General features: G+C 48.0%; 1 protein-coding gene across 1 annotated transcript; it reads right to left on the bottom strand.

Moving 5' to 3' along the window:
* Window positions 1-1,863: 1,863 nt before the first annotated feature.
* Window positions 1,864-2,978, bottom strand: LOC147966247 (uncharacterized). Its single transcript, XM_087527160.1, has 2 exons — window positions 2,853-2,978; window positions 1,864-2,775 (listed from the first exon to the last, which is right to left on the bottom strand). Exons 1-2 carry the CDS (start codon window positions 2,962-2,964, stop codon window positions 1,916-1,918), a joined length of 972 nt encoding a protein of 323 aa, XP_087383286.1. The 5' UTR covers window positions 2,965-2,978; the 3' UTR covers window positions 1,864-1,915.
* Between the last annotated feature and the right edge of the window lie 8,900 nt (window positions 2,979-11,878).

Here is an 11,878-nt window from a genome sequence, read left to right as displayed (position 1 = left end):
GCTAATCATACCCATAGAGAATGTTGGGTCTTCAAGCAGTCCGGCAAGCTCAATGCCGTACACAAGGGGGAGGATGCACCAAGTGAAGACGAGGACGAGCCTCCCAAGCAAGACACGGGGGAACAAAAGAAATTTCCACCAGAAGTCAAAACAGTAAACGTGTTACACGTGATCAAGGGAAAAAACAATGTGGCACTCCCAGGAAAATGTACCCAAGTGCCTGTCACCGCGAAGTCCTGCCACTGGTCGTCTCAACCGATCACTTTCGACCATCGCGATTACTCAGCAAGTATCCGACACGCGGGATGGGCTGCCCTGGTATTAGACCCAGTAATTGGCGGATATCACTTCACACGAGTCTTGATGGACGGCGGCAGCAACCTAAACCTAATATATCAGGATACAATCCGCGGGATGGGGTTAGACCCAACACAAATTCGCCATAGCAATACTACCTTTAAAGGAGTAACGCCAGGCCCAGGGGCTCGTTGTACGGGCTCCCTCCTACTACAAGTTATATTCGGCTCCCCCGATAACTTCCGTCACGAGCATTTAACCTTCCACATCGCTCCGTTCCAAAGTGGCTATCAAGCACTACTCGAACACGAAGCTTTCGCTCGCTTTAATGCAATACCACACTACGCCTCCCTCACACTCAAGATGCTCGGTCCACGTCGCATCATTTCAGTGCACGGAAATATCAAGCGATCTCTGCGCGCCGAAGAGAGTGAGGCTGCCTTGGCAGCCGCACACTAAAGGCGCACGGACTAGCGAAAGCATCCAATAGGTCGTCAAGACCTTCGACACAACTAATCGAGTCCGGCGCCGCTACTTATACCGAATAAATGGTCACACCCCTATTTGTCAATACAAGGGGCTCAACGCGCGTAGACAAGTGGCAATTTCTTCTCATCTTGAATTATACATGGTTTCTTTAAAAAACTATCTTTTTGCACGACAACCTTTTTCACCTAAATTCCTCTCTTTTACAGATGACCATCGTGCTACACCCGTCCAGGATACGGCACAACGGAGACACAGGCGCAGACGTGCAGCAGGGACCCGCTCCGAGGATTCTTTTTAGATTAAGACCCTGCGTAAACCTTTTTACTGTCTCTTGTTGATACACATCCACCTTTGAGAAGGATGCTGACGTCTTGGCATGTGGCCATGCCAGAACAATGCACGTACCTGGACACAAGGGGCTTCTTACAAAGGCCATTACTTAGGCCCGGTTTATACCACAAAGACCGAATACCTTAGGCAGTGTTCGGCGTCGCGAGTTTGGCCCTATATGCATCAGCTCCGAATCATTGTCTTTGGTCAAATGTTGGGTTTGCCCGGCTCCTGTGTTTTGGTGCCTTACGTTCCGCTTTATCGGCTAAGGTAGCACCAGGAGAACTACTGCGATTGTGCCCTGGTTCATCCGGACGAGCACCTCAGTAGAGAAAGCCGAAAACTGACTGTCATGATATAGTGTGAGACTGGTCAACCACTCGATGACCTGTTGGAATGTTAGAATTCCTCCGCCTTAACGAAGGGTCGTTTCCCGACCAGGCATGTACGCACCCCGGGATCGGGAGAGTGCGGAGCCACCAGGGGCTATCTAGTAGCCCCACTGTCAAACTCCTATGGCTAAGTGAAAGTGCTAAAGCATTATAGTCCGATTGCCTCGCTCGCTCCGCTATCACCTCCTTAATAGGACCAAGACGTTGGGTTAAGTGTGAACGCGTGTTTTTGCAAGCACCTCCGCATTATATGCGTGGGGGTTGAAGTCGACGACTGCAATCTTTCAGGTTATACTCATGTATACATAAACGGCCGCCCAGGAGGCATCATATTACTTTCAGGCAAAAGTATAAAAATAGCCTTATAAAAATCTATAAAAGCATTTCGCTTACAATGAGATTACATATCACTCAAACATAATATTTTTTGAGCACTGGGTCTCTATCAAACGAGCACCCTCAAGAACTTCTTCAAAGTAGTGCTCAGCAGCCCTTCGACCTATGGCCGAATCCCACGCTGCAACAGTGGTAGCATCCATATCCGCCCGGTTTGCTTTAACACGGGCAAAGGCCATCCGTGCGCCCTCTATGCACGCCGACCTCTTCATCGCATTAATGCGCGGCACCACGTCAAGGAACTGTTGCACCAAGCTGAAATAGCTGTTCGGTTTTGACCTTTCCGGCCATAGCTGATCCACAACAGACCTCATGGAGAGTCCGGACAACCTATTTAGTTCGGCCCATTCGGCTAATTGGTCAGACAATGAAAGCGGACGCTCGAGAGAATGGAATTGTCTCCAAAACAGCTGGTCTACTTCACGGTCCGTCTGACCCTGGAAGTACTTGGCCGCATCGGCAGCGCTCGCTGCCAAATCCATATACACATCCTCCGAACTCCATAGCCGATCCAGAGGGGCATACCGTGGATCTCCGAACTTTCTCCGCAACATAAAGGATTTCCCAGCTACAATATCCCCGGCTTCCCGCAGCTCCTCCTTCGTTGCCCTCATAGCAGAGCGGAGGTCTTTTCCCGTCGCAGCAGCCTTCTCAAGGTCCGATGCCTTTGCCTGGTTTTCCTTTTCAAGAACCTGGCAACGGTCGGCGGCGGCTTTTAATTCTATGGCCATCTTATCTCGGCTCTCGCCATGCGTGGCCTTCTCGGCTTGCAACTCTTCGGCCGCCTTCAAAGCAGCCGCATTACCCAACCTCGCTTGTTCCTTGGCTCGCGCAAGTTCTGCCCGCAGGGCTTCAACAGTGGCAGCTCCATCTGCAGTCACAACATATTAAAGATACTAGCATCATGCTGCTCTTCCTATGTGGCGTTTACCAGATAATGACACTTACCCTGTGCCTCGTCAAGCCTTTTGTTAACAAGCTCGATGTCGGCGTCTGCCGCATCCAACTGCCGTTCTAAATGGGCAAACTCGCTAGTCCGGCTAGCCACTGGAGCTTCCATCACCTGCACATAGAGGCAGTATGGTTATTACGTGGGAATGTGATCCTCTGTTTGTCGTCGTTTCCGACGACGACCAGAGTCTCGGGGGCTACTATCTACACAGGGCACACTTAGCATGTGCAGGACTATCATACATTATTTTACATACCTCAAAGCCTGTCAGTAGACTCATAAAAGCTTTATGCAATCCGCTTTCGACGGACGAGATCCTCTCCATCACCGTATTCATCAACACACGGTGTTCATCTGAGATGGCCGCTCGCCCCACCAACTCCCTCAGAACATCCGATCGCACACTAGACGGTGCCGGACTCTTTTGTCTGCTCTCTTCGGGAGCCGGACACTGGGAGCTTCGAGGGTCAGCGGGATTATCTTCTGGCCTCGCCGGACTTGGAGAGGCCCTCCGCGACGACACTTCAGGGTCGCCCGCTTCCGGAGCGGAGGAGTCCGGAGGAGGCGTTTCGCTCTCCATCATCTCTGGAAGAAGATCCCCCAAAGACGAGCTCATTTGGGAGGGGCTAAGGCCCAAACTGCAAAGATATATGCGGTGGTTATTTTCTCAGAAGAAAAAGATGGCATATTTGTACTATTGGAGTATTTCGGGTCACTTACGACTCGTGGGAGAATTGATCCCCCCGCGGACTTTGTGCGGCAACAGCGCCCCCCAAGGTAGGACCCTCTGTGGGAGACTTCTTCTCCCGTTTGGAAGCTTCGGCTTCCGGATCCCCGGGCACGGTCCTTTTTCTCTTCCGGTCGTCTTCCTTCATGGAGACGCTCGCTCCCTCAGTTAGAATGGGCAGCGTTGGGGGCCCGCGTCCGCCCTTATTATCCTCCACAGTATCTTCCTTCAAGGGCTCCGGGCAAGGTGCGATCTGGAGCATCTTTTCCAGTACCAGATTTTCCAAACCCTCAGGGAGGGGGGCCGAACACCGAATCAACTTTGCCTTTGTTAGCCAGCCCTGATCAAAAAGCAAACTCTCATAAATAACTTCGTAACAAATGAGAGACAGTATGTTCGGCCGGAAGATTTCTTACCTGTTCGGCGGCGCGGGCACTGCTCAGGCCCACGTCCTCGGTGATTTCCGGACACTCTACCTGAGGTCCGAAGAATGACTTGTACATCTCCTCGTGCGTCAGGCCGAGGAAATTTTGAATGGCACGCGGTCCCTCGGGATTGAACTCCCACAAGCGAAGGGGCCGGCGTTTGCAAGGCTGGACTTGACGAACCAGCATAACTTGTGTTACCGCAACCAAACTGAAATCTCCATTGAGGAGATCTTGAATACGGCTTTGCAGTATAGGCACGTCCTTGGCTGGACCCCAGCTCAATCCTCTACTAATCCATGACATCAGTTGTGGTGGGGGGGCCGGGCAGAAAACAGGGGCGGCCACCCACTTGGCACTTCTAGGAGCCGTGATATAGAACCACTCCTGTTGCCACAATTCAGACACCTCTGGAATGGAACCTTTGGGCCATGGAGCACCCGTCATCTTGCGTATTGAGGCACCTCCACACACCGCATGTTGCCCCTCGATCATCTTCGGCTTTACTTCAAAGGTCTTGAGCCACAGGACAAAGTGAGGGGTAACTCGGAGGAAGGCCTCACACACGACAATAAATGTCATGATATGAAGAAAGGAGTCCGGAGCTAGATCATGGAAATCTAGCCCGTAATAAAACATCAAGCCCCTGACGAAAGGATCCAGAGCAAGGCCTAGACCTCGGAGGAAGTGAGAAACGAACACGACAATCTCGTTGGGTTCGGGGGAGGGGACGGCCTGCCCTTGGGCAGGCAGCCGATGCGGAATCTCGGCAGTCAGATATCTGGCCCCCCTCAACTTTTTGATGTCTTCTTCCATGACGGAGGAAGGCACCCATCGGCCTTGAAGGCTAGTTCCGGACATGACTGAAGGTTCGGAGCACCTGACCTGAACTTTGGGCGTTTGAGCTTGAGCTGGGGGAAGGATTCGATTGAGCACAGGAGGGAAAAATAAAAGCCTTGTCCCTTTATAAAGAGGGTGAATATCAAGCGTCCTCTCCGTGTCCGTTTGGACTTGCCTATAATCTAGGAGTCCTAGAAGCGGTTGGGTTACCCACGCCCGTATTGATGAGAATCCCAGAATAAGGGGACACGATCTCTGCTTTAACAAGATGTGCCAAGGAAACCGCCTCGCATGATGCGCTGAGGTGGGATAATGAAACGACTCGGATAAAGTCTTGGCCGTGGTGTGTCGCACTACGGAATACGTCAGCAGATTAGATTTGTGTAAATATAATTATCTCTATGGCAATATGTGGAAACTTATTTTACAGAGCCGGACACTATCTTTGTGTTCAAAATCTTCTATGAAGTACTTGGAGGAGGAACCTGCCTTGCAATGCCGAAGACAATCTGCGCGCCGGACTCGTCGTCATTGAAGCCTGGTTCAGGGGGCTACTGAGGGAGTCCTGGATTAGGGGGTGTCCGGATGGCCGGACTATACCTTCAGCCGGATTCCTGGACTATGAAGATACAAGATTGAAGACTTCGTCCTGTGTCCGGAAGGGACTTTCCTTGGCGTGGAAGGCAAGCTTGGCGATACGGATATGCAGATCTCCTACCATTGTAACCGACTTTGTGTAACCCTACCCTCTCCGGTGTCTATATAAACCGGAGGGTTTTAGTCCGTAGGACAACATACACATCAACAATCATACCATAGGCTAGCTTCTAGGGTTTAGCCTCTCTGATCTCGTGGTAGATCTACTCTTGTACTACCCATATCATCAATATTAATCAAGCATGACGTAGGGTTTTACCTCCATCGAGAGGGCTCGAACCTGGGTAAAACTTCGTGTCCCTTGCCTCCTGTTACCATCCGGCCTAGACGCACAGTTCGGGACCCCCTACCCGAGATCTGCCGGTTTTGACACCGACAGTAATCTTGCCTGAGATCCCGCAAGGAAGAAGACAAACGGACGTAGTCGAACGAATCCTCACAAACGCAACGTTATCGGAACCAACCCGAAGAAGCAACACCGGAAAGAAGCAAACACCATAGTAAACAACCACCACATAAGCATGACATGATGCACAACCAAATATGATGCACGTCCGGATTAATGAGGCATGGCATGGCAAAGTGCACAAGCAATTCTACAAATTAAGTGGAGCTCAATATGCAACGAGTTGCATATTGACGAAACACCACAAAAAGTTATTTAGTTCGATCTCATTTATGTACCCAACAATATTAAATGTTGTTTAGCATGGCAAGGGGTGAAGCAAAACAAAACTACCTATCTAGGCAAGTTTAAATGAGGTCGGAAAGAACGAACAACAATCCCGGTAAATCCCCATAAGCATATCTTAGGTTTGGTGTTGTTCTGCCCTAAACACAATTTTAGGATTGTTACACATGCAAAGTAATGACACCACGTTAAACTAGGCATTTTTCTACCCCATTTACATATAAAGATTATTTAAAACCGAGCTACGGTTGATTAGTTATGAAATAAAGCATTTTAGCATGGCATATGAACAAAATTAGACAAATAGAATTTTAAACATTTTAAACATAGATGAAAGTTGGAAATTATTAAACTACACAAAATTCTAAGCATTTTTCATATAAAGTTTGTTTTAATCCGATGCACGGTTGTGAAGTTATTAAATGCGTGAAGTTAGAGGGTTTTCTGTAAAACTATAATTCCCCGGTTAATTAGCAAAATCACAGAGGCCAGAAAAAAATGGAACGGGCCGAAACTGGCAGGCCCAGAGGTGCACAGGGGAGGCTGGGGCTGCTCACCCAGCTGGGCCAGATCCAGTCGGTTGGTGGAGAGGCCCAGACAGGCCAGTCAATGGGCGCAGGGACGACTGGATCGGGATCTCCCGATCCACTACGGCGGCGTGCGACGAACGGGTCGCCGGCGAACAGGGGAGAGCGACGGGGACGCGCAGGAGCTGCGGATCTGGCGAGGGGAACGTAGTAGAGGCGGCAGACGACGCGAAGAGGCCTTGTTGGTTCAAGGAGCTCGCCGGGGCTCCATTCCCGGTGATGGCGAGGGGTGCCATGACAAGCTCGTCGGAGCTCCATGTCAGAGAGAGAGAGAGCCAGAGAGAGAGAGAGCCGTAAGAGAAGGAGGAAAGGAAACAGAGGAAGGAAGGAGAGGGGCGGCCGGGGACGCAACCTGGGGGTCGAGGTCACCGGCGGACGGTGCGGCGTGCTCCGACGAACGAGGTAGACGAGGCGGCGGAGCACAGGTGCTCGGGCTCCTGCCCGCGGGAGGAAGACGGGGCGCTGGGGGCGGAGGCGCTCGGCCCAGATCCAGCCCAGGGCGGGCCGGTTGCGGGCTCGGGCGGGCCACGCGGGTTGGAGGAGGCCGAGGGGTGACGTGGCGGCCTTCTAGTGGATGCGGGCGGTGGCGCTGGTGATGTGGCGCGCCCGGATTGGTCCGGGGCGCGGGGACGGCGGCGCCAAGTGGCGGGGTGCGGCTGGGCGGCGCCGGAAAACGATGTGGAGGCGGCGGCTGATGATTAGGGGCGTGGAATTATAGGAGGAGGGGTAGGTAGCTGCCCAAAATGGAAGGCGAGGTGGTTTATATAGGGCAGGGGGTTAGGATTAGGGTTTGGAGGGGTTTTAGAAGCGATTCGGAGCCTCCGATCATGATCTGGCGGTCCGGAATGGAGGGGGGTTTAGGTGGGCTGCAGGTGGGTTGTAAAAAGAGGTTTGGCTGAGAGGAGAGAAGAGAGAGAGAGGGTCCGGCAGCAGTTTTCGGAGACCGAAAACGTCCGATGTTAGACCGGCTATACTGCCGCTATAGTTATCCGTTGGGGCATCAAACGGACTCCGAATGCAATGAAACTTGGCAGGCGGTCTACCTACACTAAAACAAGATGGCACGCCAACTCTCAACCCATTCCGAGAACATTTTCTAGCCACTTATAAAATAATATTTCGGACGTGCTGCGGGCGTGTGCAAGTGTGTCTGGGCTCAGAACGGACAACGGACGGAAGTGGGGGAACCCGAACGGATGCAAGTTTTGAAAACATGATGATGCAATGCATATGATGACATGATAAAAAATGCAACATGCAAGCAAATGACATGGCAACGATAGCGAATGACTGGAAGACACCTGGCACATCGGCCTCGGGGCGTCACAACACTCCACCACTACGAGACGATCTCGTCCTGAGATTTAGGATGGCACCGGAGGAGAAACGGAAGACGAAGAGGTAAAATAAAGTTGCTTCTTTGACAAACGAGTGAAACCAAGAACCTTGAGAGGTTAAGCAATTTCGAGAAAAGAATACAACGGAGATGAACAAAGTTGAAAACACTCCGTTAGAAAAGAGGAACAAGGAACATTACTAGAACCTTGTAGGTTGAAAGGCATAAGAAAAGTGTTACAAAGGGCAAGAAGTACATGCAAGCACTCCGGTAGAAACGAGATGCGGAAGGAACGATAAAGATCAATTACGACAACACTCCAGTTAAAACAAGATAGAGGAGGAAAAAGAATGATATAATTTGTACAGCACTCCGACTGTGAATGGAAGGAATTAACAAGAACTTGACAAGATGAGAGGATACTTGATGAAATCAACAACACGCTGCCTCCGGAACTACTGAAAGAATGGCACAAGGGGTAAGAAAGATTTCAGACAGCACTCCGGTTGAGAAAGGAGGTAAAACTTGATAAGATGAGAGAATTAGAATGAAAACACGACACTCCAGTTGAATGGATAAGCAAAGGAAAGAACATGATCTTCACAATACGAGATGATGACTGAAGAGAGCATCATCACAATGCCTTAGGAAGAAATGAAAAAAAATGCAATGAAAAGAACGGAGAAGAAAAACAACATGTTCTACCTCAAGTGAATTTGAGAGAGCATCCTTAAAAAGAACGATTGAACGGAGTTGTTGGGAAATCAACAACGAAAAGAACATGCTTGTTGAGGGCTTATGGAAAACATCTCAAAAAAAACTTCAGGTGAAAACCTTCCACAAACGAAAACACTTGCTTGCTTGAGAGCGACGGAGAGATGAAAACATCTTTCATCGCGAGAATAGGAGTAAACTTGGATCATCGATAAACACCATAAATAGCAACATTCCTTAGGGAAGGTTTTAGGTGAAATATAACCCAAGATAACTCCAATGAAGAGATTGATGGATTTAAGATATCTCATTCTTGACAACATGTGAATCATGAAACATGAACTTAAATTATGAAGAATGACATAGCACCACCTCAAATGATACGGTAGAAAGAATTGCGCTTCGGAATGCAAGATGAAGAATGCTTGAGCTCCTCTGAAAAGAATCTCAATGAACACTTCGAGAAGGAGTTAAATCCTTGATGAACCATCATGTAGAGCCTTCGTGAGAACTCCGGTAATAAAAGGATGATAGAAAGAAAGAGAAGTTGACAACACAAGGTGGAGCCTTATAGTGATTTAGATGGATCTCTGTGGTGATATAATGCGGAAAAACATGGAACTCCGGAAAGAGAAAGATGAACAAAAGAAATCAAGAATTTGATGAACCTCCGAAATAAGGAATTAATCACTTGGATGAAACAAGAATAAGAATTACATTATGCGTATCCTTCACCAATTAAATTGATGACGAGCAAAACGAATTTGGCAAACTACTTATTCTCGTTGAAAGGATTAAGAGAGATAGAGCATAAACTCAATGGACCACCGGTGGGATTGAAACAACGAATAAATTAATATGATAACCATGGAATATAATCTTAAGCAAACCACCATAAGAATTGAAAACGATTGAGGAAAAGATAAAGAAACACCGGGAAGAACTAGAGAACGAATGAAGATACTTGAGGGGATTTACATACAAGAGAACGAAGAGATCACAAGCTGATAAGAGAATACTTGAATGATGCACTGGTAAGATTTAGAGAAGGAGAGCTGAAAGCTAAGAATGAATAATTCTGAGATGATGGGCTCCGGAGAAACAAGCTGAAAGACTCCAGAAATGCTCCGGATGGGTGAAAAGAATTCTCACAATCGAAAACAATTATGAGAGGATGGCATAAGGCTAGCACCATGAATCTTGAAGAGAATGGAGCAAGATTAAAAAGAAACTCTTCTTCGGTCTTCAAATGTTGAGAATGATGACGAGAACCACCACTGAGAATTTTTTAGGCACTCCAGAATGAAAATTGGAAAGGTTGAGCCAACGATGAAAAGGATTTGAAAGATCATGGAGAAATACATATGCCTGATGACAAATCATTCTTACGTCAAACTTTGAAATGAATTTGAAAAGCTCCGGGAAAGTTAGAAGAGTCAGGTAAGATCCTGGGAAAAGACATGTGGGTTAGGGCCCACTCAAAAGATACACCATTGAATGATTTAAAAGATAGATTGCGCCGGTTGAGTTAAATGACTTGAATGAGATAACATTCTCAAAAGATCTTGAATGAATGAGAATAAACACTAGCATCTTCTGAGATATCTTTAGCACTCCGGAACAAATGAATAGCGAGAGGTGAATGATTAAGAATTGCACCGGCATGAGAAAGCATTGAAACGAGGAAAGGATATGATCAACAAAGCTTGACTTGAAACCACCGGAGATGAAAAGAATGAAGAATGACGAACTTGAAGCTCCATTAGAATCTTCATGAGAATCACCGGATAAGAACATTGACGGAAAAGGAATGAAGAGGCCTCGCATCAATAAGATGGATACTTGATTAATAAATCTGAGTCCTCGAAGAAAAAGGGTGGGAGGGTGGGAAAACAAAGGCAACTTGGGACGGATGAAACAAACAACATCGAGAAGACTTGAGTTGATCTTGCGGATGTTGAAAATGAACGGATCCACTTGAAGAGGAGCACGTCGGTTGGAAAAGAATTGACATGACAATCTCGATTATCATGAAGGATTAGTATTCACATAGAAGTATGAGAACACCGCTTAGGAAAGGTATGGAATCAACATTTGACTTCGAAGCAACTCGAATACCACAACTGGAAACAAAACAAAGGATTGGCTTGCAGAATAAGCCGGAACAAACATATGATAGAGATTTCGTCTGAAGTTTTCATGGTGGGGCCTACACGGGCTCGATCGTACAACACCATCATGTACAAGGCAGTGCACATGACATACGAAGTGTCCCGAGTCAGCATAGCCAAGGACTCTTTAAGACACAACGAGACCACTGTAAAACCAACCGTGGATAGGCGGACCATTAGACGTCAAACCCCAATTTCATATCATGCATCCGTCGGAAAGATATCCTAAGAGCTACTTGAATTCCCACGTATAAACTCCCAAAACTTTCTGGTTATGCAATCGGGTGTTGGGGATACAGGGGAAGCATAATATCTCACCCAAAACTAGCAAATCCTACATCCAGCTGTATCCATCCTTCAACACATAACCAAGAAACCTTCGAAAATCATTTACCTCAACCTTCGAAAAGCATCCGTTATACGAGTTATGGCAATACTCCCGAACTCCCTCCCCAGTACTGGGTGGCATCGAGGTTATCTCACCAACAACTGCATAAAAGAGATTTTCGATGTCGGCGAAACTCAGGTATTCCAGAACTGCAACGATAAAATTGTGACGACAACACCTCGGAGCTCAACTCCCCGGGACACTGCCACAACCCCTAAATGTCAGGAGGCGCCAAGAACAATGTTCTCGTCACAAAACCATCGGAACGATTCCAAGATACCCGCTTGATCCTAAAAAAATAGTGAAATTTGAGAAAAGAAGAGTCAAAACTCTACGTCAGGATGCCTCACCAGAGCGACAAAGGGACTGAGGAGTAAAAAGAATCCTGCTCTCCGATATATATAATCCTATAAGACTCAAAACATTTTTCTAGACTCAACAATGCCAGCGATTCGATCAAGCGGGGGGCTCCTAAGTCGGGGAAGG

The sequence above is a fragment of the Triticum urartu genome, chromosome 6A, assembly GCF_056163025.1.
Source record: "Triticum urartu cultivar PI428250 chromosome 6A, HENAU_Tu73, whole genome shotgun sequence".
Classification (NCBI taxonomy): Eukaryota; Viridiplantae; Streptophyta; class Magnoliopsida; order Poales; family Poaceae; genus Triticum; species Triticum urartu.
Note: the sequence above shows the minus strand (reverse complement) of the source record. Positions and strands in the feature narration are given on the sequence as shown.

Bases quoted from the DNA above. Each gene is read 5' to 3' on its own strand.
- LOC147966247 (XM_087527160.1), bottom strand. From the start codon at position 2,964: ATGGAAGCTCCAGTGGCTAGCCGGACTAGCGAGTTTGCCCATTTAGAA. The intron at 2,776-2,852 runs GTAAGTGTCATT...TTGTGACTGCAG, and splicing joins AAGGCTTGACGAGGCACAGG to ATGGAGCTGCCACTGTTGAA.